Here is a 16123-nt window from a genome sequence, read left to right on the forward strand (position 1 = left end):
CCTGGAGGAATAGATGCCAGGAAATAATCAAACTGAGGGCTGAAATCAATAAAGTAGAAACAAAGAAAACAATGCAAAGAAGCAATAATACACAGAGTTGCTTCTTCGAGAAAATCAATAAGATAGTCAAACCTTTATCCAAACTAACCAATAGGCAGAGAGAGAGCATGCTAATTAACAAAATCAGAAATGAAAAGACACTGAGGAAATGCAGAGAATCATCAAGTCATACTTTGAAAACCTGTACTTCACAAAATTCAAAAACTTAAAGGAAATGAACAATTTCTTGTATAGATATCATTTACCAAAGTTAAATGAAGAACTTATAAATAATTTAAATAAACTCATAACCCCTAATGAAATAGAAGCATTCATCAAAAGTCTATCAACCAAAGAAGTCCAGGGCCAGATGGCTTCAGTGCAGAAATCTACCATAAATTCAAAGAAGAGCTAGTACCAGTACTCCTTAAACTGTTCCATGAAATAGAAGCAGAAGGATCATTGCTAAACTCTTTATGAGGCTACAATTACCTTGATACCCAAGCCACACAAAGGTACAACTAAGAAAGAGAACTACAGACCATTATCCCTCATGAACATTGATGCAAAAATACTCAATAAAATACTGGGAAATCAAATCCAAGAACATAACATAAAAATCATCCAACATGATCAAGTAGGCTTTATTCCAGAGATGCAGGGATAGTTCAGCATATGGAAATCTGTCAATATAATCCACCATATAAACAAACTGCAAAAAACCCACATGATCATCTCCCTAGATGAATAAAGTCTTTGACAAAATCCAACACTCTTTCATGATAAAGGTCTTGGAGAGATCACAGATAAAAGGAACATACCTAAATATAATAAAGGCAATATACAGCAAGCCAATACCCAACATCAAACTAAATGGAAAGAAACTCAATGTGATCACTCACTCTAAAATCAGGAACAAGACAATGCTGTTCACTCTCACCATTTTTATTCAATATTGAATTTTAAGTTCTACCTAGACAATAAAACAACAAAAGGAGATCAAGGGGACACAAATTGGAAACAAAGAAGCCTCATTTTCACTATTTGCAGATGATATGACAGTTTACATAAATGACCCAAAAAAATTCTACCAGGGGACACCTACAGCTGGTAAATACTTTCAGTAAAGTGACAGGATACAAAATTAACTAACAAAATCAGTAGCCCTCCTATATATAGATGATAAATGGGCTGATAAAGAAATCACAGAAACATCACCCTTCATAATACCCACAAACATCATAAAATATCTTGGAGTAACTCTAACCAAATCAGTGAAAGACCTGTATGACAAGAACTTTATGTCTTTAAAGAAAGAAACTAAAGAAGATATAAGAAAATGGAAAGATCTCCCATGCTCTTGGATAGGTGGGATCAAAATGGTAAAATGGAAATCATACCAAACTAATCTACAGATTCAATGCAAGCCCCATTAAAATCCTAGCAGAAATTTTCACAGACCTTGGAAGAAACCCAGGATAGCCAAAGAAACCCAAATACAATAAAGGAACTTCTGGAGGTATCATTATCCCTGACTTCAAGCTCCACTATAGAGCTATAGTAATGAAAATAGTTTGATACTAGCACAAAACAAACATTTAGACCAATGGAATCACAACAAGGACCCTGATATTAATCTATACACCTATGAAGACCTGATTTTTGACAAAAAATCTAAAATTATACAATGGAAAAAAAGAGCATCTTCAACAAATGGTGCTGGCATAACTGGATGCAGACATGTAGAAGATTGCAAATATATCCTTATCTATTGCCATGCACAAAACTCAAGTCCAAATGGATCAAAGACCTCAACAATTCAGACACACTGAGCCCCTTAGAAGAGAAAGTGGGAAGTACCCTTGAATGCATTTGTGCAAGAGACCACTTCCTGAACATAACACCAATAGCACAGACACTGAGATCAACAATAATAAATGGAACCTCCTGAAACTGAGAAGCTTCTCTAAGACAAAGGACACAATCAACAAGACAGAACAGCAGATCACAGAATGGGAAGAGATCTTCACCAACGCCACTTCTGAAAAGGCTGATAGCCAAATTATACAATAAACTCAAGAAACTAGACGCCAAAATACCAAATAATCCAAATAAAAATGGGGTACAGCTCTAAATAGACAATTCTCAACAGAGAAATCTTAAATGGTTAAAAGGCACTTAAGGACATGCCTTTAATCCCAGCACTCATGAGGCAGAGTCAGGCAGATCTCTGTGAGTTTGAGGTCAGCCTGGTCTCCAGAGCAAGTACCAGGATAGACTCCAAAGCTGCACAGAAAAACCCTGTCTTGAAAATCCAAAAAAAAAAAAAAAAAAAAAAAAAAGGCACGTAAGGAACTACTCAACTTCCTTAGCCATCAGAGAAATGCAAATCAAAAAAACTTAGAGATGCCTTCTTATACCTGTCAGAAAAATATAAACTACCAAAAGAAGCTTATGCTGGAGAAGATGTGGAGAATGGGGAACACTCCTCCATTACTGGTGTGAATGCCAACTTGTACAGCCACTTGGGAAATCAGTATGTTTTTTTTCCTCAGGCAAAAGGAAATCAATCTACCTCAAGACCCAGCAATTACACTCTTAGTCATTGTTGTGGCTCAGCAAATAAAATTCATTATAACCTCAAGACATTTTTGTAATCGTCACCATAATTATAAAACAAAACACCTATAAATATATGTAAAGAAATGATAAAGCAAATTATGAACTATTATACTGCTGGATTCTCCAGCAGGTAGAGCTGGGGAAGAGCTGGTCCAGCCAGTCTCTTCCTGGGGATGAGCAGATGGTGAGTGCCCACAACTCAGACCCTTCCCCTTCCTAGTTACTTGGCAGAAATACACACTGAGACTTGATAAAGGATCTCACTTTATTACAACAGGTAGGAGGTTGAGGTTGAGGTAGGGAATGGGACTTTTAGTATGGGGTAAGATGATGTGAGGAGTAAAGGCTAATAAAATTCCACCAAGCTGGCAAGTAGCTAGGCAGGGGGCAGTCTTACATCAGGCCTTGTTGAGTCCTCCCCACATGGAGGTTACAGGACAGAGATAGGTCACCAAACTCTAGCCAGGCTCAGGAGGTTACACTGGGCCTCATATTTGAGCCTTTTTAGACCCAAAATTATATGAAATAAAAACAAAGTAGCATCAATAAAACATTAAGACAGGAAAAGAGGGACAAACTAAATATAGGACATATAAAAAACAATTCATACTTTCAAAACATCAAATTCTCCCACAAGTAATTTCTTTCAGTGTATCTACAGTACTATCTTCTCTTTTATGATTTCTTAAAAATTATCATACAAAAATACAAATTTCTTTTTTTTTCGAGACAGGGATTCTCTGTGTAGCTTTTGAACATATCCTGGCACTCGTTCTGGAGACCAGGCTGGCCTCGAAGTCACAGAGATCCGCCTGCCTCTGCCTCCCGAATGCTGGGATTAAAGGCATGCACCACAAATGCCGAGCTCAAAAAATACAAATTTCTTATGGATTTTTTATTCATGCCTTTGTTATTACAATAATGTCATTAATTCTTTTGAGTTTCATATAATGTACTTTGATCATAGTCACCCCTAACTTCTTCCAGATCCACCTCCAATCTCCTCACTCCTTCCCAACATTGTGTTCTCCATATTTTTAATAACCCACTTACTCCTAGGTGTGAAGCCATTCATGTAGTTGATCCACTAGGAGCCATGTCTACCTAAAAATCATCAACTGTCTAAATTATAGGTATGGGACTGTGAAACCCTCCCTCCTCCTTGCTAAAGTATCAACTTGCTTGATCGTATTCAAGTCTTAGATAGGCAGCTATAGCTGTTATGAGGTTATAAATGCAGTGCTCTGTCATGTTTAGAAGATAGTTTTTCTTCTGTGTTTTCTAATTTGTGGCTCTTACAATCTTTCTGCAGCCTTTTTGGTGATGGTCCCTGGTTCTTGGGTGGGAGCTGGTGTATGTCAAAGATTATGCCATTTATGGCTGGGCATTTCATAGAAAATTATTCTTTTCATTTACTATCTACTACACAGGGAAACATCTCTAATGAGAATTGACAGTGACACTAATTTATGGATATAGTGATATGAATTTAGAAGTTAGTTTTAAACTATGTCCATTTAGCAAAATAACAGTAGTAGGTTCATTCCTGGGGCCTGTGAATATTGTGAGATATTTGGCCACACTGTGAACCCTTAGTTTGTGTTAATTAAACAAAATCTGGGGTCAGGAGGTTGAATCAGCAACTAGCTGACAGGAAGTAGCTATAGAAAGTTAGAGGGAGACCAGAAAATGGATAAAGCATGGGAAGTAGCAGGGAGGGATAATAGAGGAAGTCCTTCTGTGTGTATATTTGTCTTATTGGTTGATGAATAAAGCACTGTTGGCTAATAGGGAAGCAAGTTAGGTGGGGCTAGGAGTCCAGGAGCATTCTGGAAAGCTAGTAAAAGGGGTAGCTATGTGATCCTGGGAGGAGAGGAAACATGAGTTGGGGGTTCTCCTTAACATAAGTCCTTGTAAAAAATATATATGTTTGTAGTTATGGGTTAATACTTATGACAGAACTAGCCAATGAGATGCCCTGAATAACGGCCAATAGCATTATAACTAATATAAGTCTTGTGTGTTTATTTGGGAGCTCTGAAACAATGATAGGACCCAGTGGGGAATCTCACAATAGAGGGGTGTTTTTTTTTTTTCGGTTTAGGATGATGGAAAGGACACACTAGTGCTGGGTCACCATTTAAGGTGGAAGATCAGCTTGTTACTTCTCAGCTTTTCTGAATTAGCATGTTTTGACCCTAGTATCTGATTCTTGTGTCTTTATTGGTAAAATAGGATGATAGAGACTTATTTACAAACTCCATTTGGCTGCAGAAGCAGAGGTGGTTCTGGAAGGAGGCAGAAGTCCCACTGGGCCTCAGACTTTGCAGCAGGACAGTAATTGGTATCTACATTCAGAAGCTGAAGTAGTCATAGCTTTGGGTATAGCCACTGTGCCAATGATAAAACATGTGAGCTTCCCAATCATAGTTTCTTGGTAAGATTTATATTATAAAGCATGTGTTTCCTCCAGTGGAGCATACCTTAAATCCAGTTGTAAAGTGGTTTGGTTACTCCATAACTTCCATGCTATACTTGCACCCCATAGCATATCTTGTCACACTGGCAATTGCTATAGGTCACAGCATTTATAGCTGCCTACATATCACTTCTGGACTATGAATGCTAGTCAGAAGGAGGGGACATTCTAGTCCCTACCAACATGATTTCTCCATGCCCTGTGTCCAAAGTATGTGGTATTTTCTGCAATTAAATTGTACCATCAAGTTTTCCTGGACAACTACAGTAATGACAATAGCTTGTATTATTTTGGGGTTCTCCTAAGCAATGATGACCAACAACTTGAGGAGAGATATCCCATACCTTGTATTGTGTTGTTAAGGGAACCTATGGAATCTGGAAGGAATATTACATTCCTGTGTATTATTAGCTCCTGTGTAGGGAGACTCCAACTGAACTCTTTTAGTTTTATCAACTTGACCCAAGATAGGGTCATCTAGGAAGAGGGACTCTCAATTGAGAATATACTTCTATCAGATTGGCCTGTAGACAAGATTGTGAAGCATTTTCATAATTACTGATATTGAAAGATCCACCAGTGCACAGATGGTCCTAGGTTGTATAAGAAAGCAAGCCAGAATGCATAGGTCCTCCATGGGCACTGCTTCCATTCCTGCATCCAGGTTCCTGCTTTGAGTTTCTGTCCTGAATTCTCTTCATGGTAAACTGTAAGCTATAACCTGAAGTAAACCCTTTCCTTAAAAGCAAAGTTGGTATTGGTTACCATTGGTGTCCTCACAATAGAAACCTCACTAGGATATAAGCTAAATGTTCATTAACAGATGGTTGAATAAAAATATGGTCTGGCTGGGTGGTGGTGGGACAGGCCTTTAATCCCAGCACTCGGGAGGCAGAGGCAGGTGGATCTCTGTGAGTTCAAAGCCAGCCTAGTCTCCAGAGAGAGTGCCAGGATAGGCTCCAAAGCTACACAGAGAAACCCTGTCTCGAACCCCCCCAAAAAAATATGGTCTAGCTGGGTGGTGGTGGGACAGGCCTTTAATCCCAGCACTTGAGAGGCAGCGATAGGCTGATCTTTGTGAGTTTCAGGCCAGCCTGGTCTACAGAGCAAGTTTCAGAGCAGGCTCCAAAGCTACAGAGAAACCCTGTCTCAAAAAATTCACACACACACACACACACACACACACACACACACACACACACACACACACACACAAAACCAAAAAGTATGGATTGTTTAATGACTAAACAATATTATTCAATCATAAAATCCTCAAATATTGATTTATATGATCACAATATGAGCCTTAACAATGTCAGTCTGCATAAATGAAACCTAAAAAAAGCCCTTGTATATTTCAATTCCATGAGATGTCAAAAAACAAAGTTAGAAAATAAAGGATGAATATGAGTATTTCCCAAGACTAGAAGGTAGGTAAAAGGGAAATTGCTGTTAAAAGGCTTTGTTGTAGCTGATTCTTCTCACTTCTCTCTAACTTCCCTGCCTCCACTTCCTGCTTTTACTGCTTTGCTCCCAGTATGAACCTTTCTATTTTCATGCATTTTATTGTTCTTTCACACCGTTCATCAGAAAATTTTTTGGAGCTGGAGAGAAGATTCAGCCTCTAAGAGTTCTTGCTCCTCATGTAGAGGATCCAGATTTGTTTCCCATCACCCACATTGTGGCTCACTGTAGTTGCTTTTTCTACTCTTTGCTCTTTGGGGACCTGCCATCCAGCTACCAAATAAATATACAGATTTACTCTTACTTATGAAAGCTCAGCCTTAGCTTGGATTGTTTCTATGCTGCCTTTTAAACTGAAAATTTGCTATCTACCTTTTGCCTCTGGGCTTTTACCTTTCTCTGTTCTATATATTTCTATGTCTTTATTACTCCATAGCTGGCTGTGTGGCTGTATGGTTGGCCCCTGGCATCCTCCTCTTGTTGCTCCTCCCTCCTCTTTCCTCTCTTCTTCTTTCTCTTATTTATTCTCTCAGTCTGCCAGCCACACCTATTTCTCTCTCCTGTCTAGCTATTGGACATTCAGCTCTTTACTAGAGTAATCAGGTGTTTTAGACAGGCAAAGTAACAAAGTTTTACAGAGTTAAACAAATGCAACACAAAAAATGCAATACTTCTTTGCATCACTAAACACATATTCCACAGCATAAAAGGATAAAACACATCTTTAACTACTATCCAGCTTTAACTACTAACAGCTCACATTGAGGGTATCTGATGCCTTCTGACCTCTGCATGAACCAGGCACATATGTGGTGCACTTAGACACATAATCAAAATATACATACACATAAAATAAATAGATATAATTCCCCCAAAACAAAAACCTTTCCATTATCTGAAGGCCCTTTCTGTAGTTTAAAGATACATACTCATACTTACTCTCCCATAAACAAACATACATAAAAATTAGATCATAGTCCTAGCACTCAGGAGGCAGAGGCAGGCAGACCTCTGTGAGTTAAGACCAGCCTGGTCTACAAGACATAGTTCCAGGACAGCAGCCAAAGCCCCAGAGAAACCTTGTCTTGAAAATCCCCAAAAAAATTAAGTTCAATATATATATATATATAATATATATATATATATATATATAGAGAATGTGTATTTTTCTTTACTTTCTGAACTGTTTTGTTATCCCAGTTTCAAACATTTGCCTGTAGATTTCATTTTTCTATATATCTGGAAATATTCCATTCAGTATGTGAGCCATATATTCTTCACATTCTCATCTGTTGATGGACATCTAGACTTTTTAACTATGGAAATGCAAATATCTGTGTTGGGATATAGAATCTGTGGTGATTATTTATGATTTAATAAATATTGCCTAAAGTATCAAAATGCAATGTCAGCCACACTAGTTAGCTATAGAAGCTGGATAGTGGTGCTATACACCTTTAATCCCCAGAGTCAGGAAACAGAGTTAGTTGGATCTCTCTGTGAGTTCAAGGCCATCCAGGGCTATACAAGACTGAATTAGTCTAAAAGAGAAACTGCTGAAACAAAAGAGATCTCAACAGTTGGGATCACACTCCTTTAATCCCAGCACTGGGAAGGTGGAGACAGCAGTGCTATGGCTGGGCAGAGAGAGGTATAAATGGAAGAAGCAACGTCAATCTCAGAGATTTTGTCTCCAGCCACATTGAGGAGAGGCAGCAGTCTGAGGCTAGGAGGAGAGTTTGTGGAGACAAGATCAACCCTTTCAGTCTGAGGTAGAGGTAAGAGCTAGTGGCTGATTGCTTCACTGAGCTTCAGCTTAAAGCATGAACCCCAATATCTGTCTCTGGGTCTTTATTTCTCAGATTATACAAGTCTTTTGTTATATGCATAATCATAATATCATTGAGTAATATGCTACTTCTTAGGCTTTTAGGGAATCTCCATCTTGATTTCCATAGTAGCAACTAAAAAAGGTTCCTCTTTCCAAATATTATTACCAGCATTTATCCCTTTTTTCCTTGATGATAGTCATTCTATTATTTCATTTCCCGAAAGACTAAGGATGGTGAATGCTCTTTTAAAAAAATATGTGTTGATGATTTGTGTTTCTTCTATTAAGAATTATCTTCCATAGCCAGGCGCTGGTGGTGCACACCTTTAATCCCAGCACTCGGGAAGCAGAGGCAGGCAGATCTCTGTGAGTTCGAGGCCAAGCTGGTCTCTAGAGTGAGTGCCAGGATAGGCTCCAAAGCTACACAAAGAAACCCTGTCTCGAAAAACAAAAACAAACAACAAACAAACAAACAAGAATTATCTTCCTTAAACAAACAAAAAAAGAATTATCTTCCTTATTTGCATTTGGCCACATATCAAATATACTTCTTTGTATAATCTAGCTATTAATCTTTTACTGAACTACAGATATCTAAGATTTTTTCCCATTTTATAGGCTACTTGTTCACTCTTCAGATAGTTTCCTTTATGTGCAGAAGCCTTTAAATTTCACATAATCCCACTTGTCTATTAGTTGAATTCTTTCTTATGCTAGTTGGGTTGTATCCATATGTCTTGCCTATGCTTATATCTTGAATTCTTTTCCATATTCCTAGCAGATTCAGTAGCCCTGCATCTCTCACTCCCTGAGCCAAGGATGGAACCCAGGGCCTTGCATTTGTTCTACCACTGAGTTAAATCTCCAATCCCAAAACCCAGGATTTCAGTTTTAAATTAAGGTCTGTGTCCACTTTGAATGGATTTTTGTGTAGGGTCAGAGATATACATCTGATTTTATTCTTTTGCAAGTAGTTACCCCGTTTTGCTTATGACATTTTTCAGTAGGCTTTTCCACACAATTTCTACTTTTGCACCATTTTTAAAGTAAAGGGGCAAGCATGTTGTCCATTTTCTTCCATTACATGTTTGTGTGCTAGTATTTCTCACTACAGCTCTATTGTGCAGTTTGAAGTCAGATGCTGTAATAACTTTTGTATTACTATTTCTGTTTAGGATTACTTTGTCTATGCATGGTATTTTGTATTTCTCCATGAATTTCAATTTTTTCTAGTTCTGTGAAGGATATCATTAGAATATTGGTGGGGGTTGCATTGAGTTTGTAGATTGCTCTTGTTAGTATTACCATTTTCACAATATTAACTCTATCAGTCCTGGAGCAAGTGCCATTACCCAGTAACTTCTATTTCTGTTTTCAGTGTCATAAAATAATTATTGTTGATGCCTTTAACTGACTGGGTTACATTTAACTCTAAAGTATTTATTGAGCTGCTGTGAATGTGGTATTTTTCCGAAATTTTATATATATGAATGTATATAATATATGGTATACATAAGAGATATTAACTTTCTGTGCTACTTTTTGTATATTGAAATTTTACTAAATGCAATTTATTAGAAAAAATGGTTCTGATGAAGTCCACAGGGTCTTTTAAATGTCAAACAATCCCATCTACAAATGTGAATAACTTGACTTCTTTCTTTCTTATCATTATCTCTTTTATATTTTCTTATTATTATTCTAGACTCACCCCCTGATTTCTTCAGTGATTCTTCATTTAAAAGTACATTACTCATGTTCTGTGTATTTGCCTAGGATCCTAAGTTAGCATTACTATTTATTTCAGTCAGCTGTAGTCTGGTAAAATGAAAGACATTTCAATTTTTATATTTCTATTTATTTAATTATTACTTGTATATCTTAAAATTAGCTTACATGATAACAGATGTCAGTATGGCATTTTAATAGAGGATTAGTTTGGCTGATTCTACACCATATACCTCCATATATTTTTCTATCTCTTTTTCTGCTGTAACCTTTATCTCCGGTATTTCCCTCTCCACTTTCATAGCATATATGTTGGATTGACCTCCCCCTCCATCTTTGAAGCTCATAAGTAAGGACTACTCCTATTTTTAAAAAACATGTATTATGATTTGAGTTTGTTTTGTTTTGCTTTCAAATCCTTACTTCTAGGACTTCTTTTTGCTACTTTCCAAAATTGCCTATGTGAGCAAACTCTTCTTGGTAAAACAGACCCCTGAGGAATAAATCTCTGATGACCAGCACCAAGGAAACTATATATTCTTCAACGTATCTCTTATAAAATTGGTCTGTAGAAATTTTGTGTGTTGTACATAATTTATTGCAGAGTTGAAGATGAACTCAAGAATCAGCTAGAAAGAGAAGGAGGGACACCACACATTTAGGTGAGGTCCATTTTGTAGAAAAAAATAATGCTTTCTCAAAGACCCTGTAACCAATTATTAAATATATTTAAATTGCAGTTAAATTGATTGAACTTCTAAATCAATCATGATTTTTCTGAGACTTACAATTGATTCATAAACAATGAATCCAAATGCATTGGAGAAATAGTGCATTCTTAACTATTAACAGCAGCAGCAATGAGGTTGTGCTTACTATATGACAAGAATCTCTAAACTACATTCACCTATAATTTTTTTTGTATTTACAGTTACCATCATTATTAATACATACATCTGACAGGTCAAGCTACTATAAAAGTAGCAATAATATGACATTAGTTCATGAGAACCCTGGCTTTCTGATACCAGAGCCTTACATTAACTAGTACACTGAACTATATCTCTGTGGCATATTGTTAGAGCTTTGTATATTAGAGATCCAGAGCAATATATAAGCAACAAGAAAAACAGTAGCCACAATTTTTCCAAATTTCATATAACCCCATACATACAAATACCTGCCTCACAAATACATAGCTTCATCACTTACTTGATGCTTTAGATAGTATCTCTTTAGGAAGTTTCATTTCTACAACAAAAATCCCAATTAACTGTAGTCCAAGTGTTTCTTAAGAGAGAATGCTTAAATAAATTCTGGATTTTTATGTGCTATTTCTGTATTAACTTATGAAGAAGTTTGTATTAGAGATGAAAAAGAGGTAAAAGAAAAATTGTTTAACAATAATATATTTAAGAAAGACACCACATCAACTAAAATGAACAGGTCTAATTTTTATAAGCCTACCGAAAGATCCAGCAATTCCACTCTTAGGCATAAACCCAAAAGAAGCACATTCATGCAACAAGGACATCTGTTCAACTATGTTCATAGCAGCATTATTTGTAATAGCCAGAACCTGGAAGCAACCTCGATGCCCCTCAACTGAAGAATGGATACAGAAAATGTGGTACATTTACACAATGGAGTACTACTCAATGGAAAAAAAAATGGAATATTGAAATTTGAAGGCAAATGGATGGAACTAAAAGAAACCCTTCGAAGCAAGGTAACTCAGTCACAAAAAGACAAACATGGTATGCACTCACTCATATATGAGTGATATATGATTTTACACATAGAGCAAATGGTTACCAGCCTCTAATCCAGACCACCAGAGAAGCTAGGCAATAAGGAAGACTCTAAAAGAGACATACATGGTCCCCCCAGAGAAGGGGAAAGGGACAAGATCTCCTGAGCAAATTGGGAGCATGGTGGGGAGGGGAGAGGGAACTAGAAGAATAAGAAGGGGAGAAGAGGAGAAGTGAGGAGGACATAAGGGAGCAGGATGTTTGTGTAGGGGAAGAATAGAGAAAAGCAAAATAAGAGATTTTTATTATCTCCCAAGAAGGGAGCCAGTATAGGTTTAAAGCAAAATCAGGCACTAGGGAAATGACCAGAGATTTACAAGGATGATACCAACTAACCATCTAAGCAACAGTGCAGAAGCTACCTTAAATCCTCTCCTCTAATAATGAGATTGATGACTAAACTATATACTATCCCAGAGTCTTCATCCAGCAGCTAATGGAAGTAGAAGCAGATACCCAAAACCAAAAACTGAACTGAATTGGAATCCAGTTGCAAAGAAGGATGAATGATGAGCAAAGGGGTCAAGACCAGGATGGTGAAACCCACAGAATCAGCTGACCTGAACAAAGGGAGCTCTTGGCCCACAGAATGATCATTGGGAAAGCAGCATGGAACTCATCCAGACCCCATAAATGTGGGTGTCAGTGAGGAGGTCTCAGAAATATATGGGGCCTCTTGTAGTAGATCAGTACTTATCCCTAGCATAGGAATGTACTTTGGGATCCCATTTCACATAGAGAGATACTCCCTGAGCCTAGACACATGGGGGAGGGCCTAGACCCTATCCCAAAGGATATGACAGACTCTGAAGACCCCCCTGGAAGTCCTCACTTTTCCTGGGGAGCAAAAATGATTTTGGATAGGTAGGGGTTAGTGGGGTGCATGGGAGGAGGGGAAGGAGATGGAACTTAGATTGACAGGTAGACCAATCTTGTTTCTAATTTAAATTTAAAAAATTTAAAAAAGAAACATGTATTGTTTCATTAATTTTGTCTTATATTTTAACAAAAACTAATTAGTTTGTTTAGAATATGTCCAAAAATATTTTTGGATATAATATCCTCTTTTATGTATCTTGTGAATATGTTATGTTACATTATAAAAGGATATTGCCAGACACTATCATGAAAAATAAGAAAATGTGATTATTCTGGAATATCTAAAAGGATCTAGTGTAATCATAAGGTCTCTTATAAAAGCTGATAGGATAGACAAATATAAAATACTAAAACCAGTGAGATTACAAAGAATTCTAAAGGGAAAGGGCAGTATGCACACTGTGGGGCATCGTTGCTCATTCTGTAGTCATGTCTTCATAGAAGTAGTGTTTTGGGATCTAAAACCTTTAAAGCTAAGATAATATGTTATGGAAGAAGGAAGAAAATAGATATTGAGACCCAGTACTCTGAATTTAATGATTTTTCACAGTACTTATCACTTGCCAATGTCTCCCAGTGTATCTAACATAGTAGTTATTATAATGCAGAAGTAATCAACAGTTATGGCTAATGTTTCCTCATGTCTGTCTTTGTGATTTCTTGTATTGCTAGGGATTAAATTTATAACCTTGGGAATACTAGCTAACACTATTGGGAGCCATACAGCTTGGCATGAACCTTTAGTCCAAACTTGGCTGGCCACACGGTTATAGAACTGTCTTTTGATTATAAACGGTTTCTAGAAGCATGAGCACCCAGAAGGAACAACATGACCCAGATGTCAATATTTTGTTCCAATCACAGGCCCACTTACCTAGGAAACCCTCCCTTACCCCACCACTTACCTAGGCAACCCTCCCTCGCCCCAACACCCATGAACTTTTTACCCTATCAATATCCTCCTTCTATAGGTTTCTGACATCCTGCTTAAACTAACACCTGATTCTTGGCCTCTTCTCCTCCTCCCCTTTACCCCACTCAACTGACTATATAAGCTAGCCTGGGACAAATAAAATTTGCCACTTGATCAGAATCCTGTCTTGTGGTTATTCTGTCTGCATCTCTTGTCCCCATTCCCCTCCCTGTACATCTTGCCCTAGGTTGCTGTCCCGTGGGTTGGGACAACATAACATTTTACCACTGAGCTACATCTGTAGTCCTTATCATTGCAGTTTGAGTTTGAGACATCCATATTTTTCTAAATTTGGAAAAAAGTAAATGTGCAATTTTAAATACTTCACAGTTTCAGTAAAGTATTTACTGCTTGAAACAAGACCACACAATATCATTTGGTGGGTGGCTACACAATTATTTTTTTGTCTTTTTTTGGTACTACAGAAGCTTTTCTCCTGGCTGCCATGGCCTATGACCGCTTCATTGCCATCTGTAATCCTCTTCTCTACTCTGCGAGTATGTCTCACTGGGTCTGTGGATTATTAGTGTCAGGGTCCTACTCATGGGGTGCAGTGAATGCTGTCACTCAAACCACAATGACCTTCACTTTGTCCTTTTGTGGGTCCAATGAAATCAATGACTTCTTCTGTGATGTCCTACCACTATTAACCCTCTCCTGTTCAGAAACATTTGTAAACCAGCTGGTTCTTCTTGGTTTATGTGGTTCCATTATCATCAGTACCTTCTTGACTGGTTTTGTTTCATACATCTATATCATCTCAACAATATTGAAGATCTGCACAGTGCAGGGACGCCAGAAAGCCTTCTCTACATGTGCCTCCCACTTGATTGGTATGTGCTTGTTTTTTGGTACTGTTTTCTTCATGTATGCACAGCCCAGTGCTGTCTCTTCCATGGAGCAGAGCAAAGTGGTGTCTGTCTTCTACACTATTGTCATTCCTATGTTGAACCTCCTCATATACAGTCTGAGGAACAAAGATGTCAAGCAAGCTCTGATAAGAAGCAAACAGCGATTCTCCACCTGATTCAGCAGATGTGGGTTTCACAAACTAACCTGGGCTTTAGTCCAGTTCAGAGCTACTCCTGTTGCTTATGCTGTAGCAATAGTTCCTTTGTTGGTACCTTTGATCTGGAATATAGAGTATATTTATTTATTTTTACATATTTAACAATAAATGAAATCAAGGCTGATGAGTAATAAAAAGTCAAGTGGAAGAATAATAATTGAATTGGTATTTATTTTGCCTCATATACAGGCTTGATCAAGCTTCATCATAAAACTCATTGTACAATAAAAAATATTTACCTTGAATTACTCATGGAGTAGTAAAGCATATCCTTCCCACTGGATGGTGGTGGCACACTCCTTTAATCCTAGCACCTGGGAGGCAGAGGCAGGTGGATCTCTATGAGTTCAAGGCTATCCTGGTCTACACAGTGAGCTCCAGGACAGGCTCCAAAGCAATACAGAGAAACCCTGTCTCAAAAAACAAACAACAAAAAACAAACCAGCCAAACAAACAAACAAAAACCATATCCTTGCCAAAGGTGAAGAAAACCAAAATGCTTCAATATTTTTAGCAATGAATAAATTAGCTATTGGTATTTTTCATATCAAAATTAGTAATAAATTAGGCAAATTTCATTGATAAATTATTTTAAACAGCCTTTATGGAGTGTAATTAACATATATCAAGTCATTGAATTGTATTACAAAATTATGTTGTGTTTTAACACATGTACATACTTGATTATGAGCATCCCATAATCAAGAAAACAAACCTGTGCCCTCTGCCAAATATTTTCTTAGAAACCATTTATAATATTCTCTCACTTTCCTTATGATAAAATGCCTCACTCTGGATAACTAGACCAACTTGCTTTCCCTCAGTGGTCACATAGTAGGACATAGAAAGGTTATTGCTCTCTTAATACCTACTTTGATATATATCAAACTTGTATTATTATCAGTAGTTTATTATACTTCATTCTTTGGTAACATTTAATGATATGAATATATTATATGAGGGTACTACAATTTGCTCATCATTCATGTGCTGATAAATATTTGAGCTGTTTTTAATTGGGGGCATTACAAACACAGTTGCTATGTGTGTGTGTGTTTGTGTTTGTGTTTGTGTGTCTATAATTTATCTGAAGTAAACAGTTGGAGAGTTAGTGCATACTTTATGCTTTGAAAATGGTTGAAATTTTCCATTCTTTAGCAGTTGACATTTTCAGTTTGTGTTTCATATACTCTGCATTTTTATTAACATGTGGCATTTTCTCCCTTTT

At 37.2% G+C, this 16123-nt stretch overlaps 1 protein-coding gene across 1 annotated transcript; it reads left to right on the plus strand.

Moving 5' to 3' along the window:
- The first annotated feature begins 12770 nt into the window (after positions 1-12770).
- LOC100761821 (olfactory receptor 12) lies at positions 12771-14881 on the plus strand. The gene is given in 3 exon segments (XM_027409591.2): positions 12771-12838; positions 14168-14230; positions 14232-14881. Coding segments are annotated over 3 exon segments (753 nt in total). The 3' UTR covers positions 14854-14881.
- Positions 14882-16123: the final 1242 nt, after the last annotated feature.

The sequence above is a fragment of the Cricetulus griseus genome, chromosome 3, assembly GCF_003668045.3.
Source record: "Cricetulus griseus strain 17A/GY chromosome 3, alternate assembly CriGri-PICRH-1.0, whole genome shotgun sequence".
Lineage (NCBI taxonomy): Eukaryota > Metazoa > Chordata > Mammalia > Rodentia > Cricetidae > Cricetulus > Cricetulus griseus.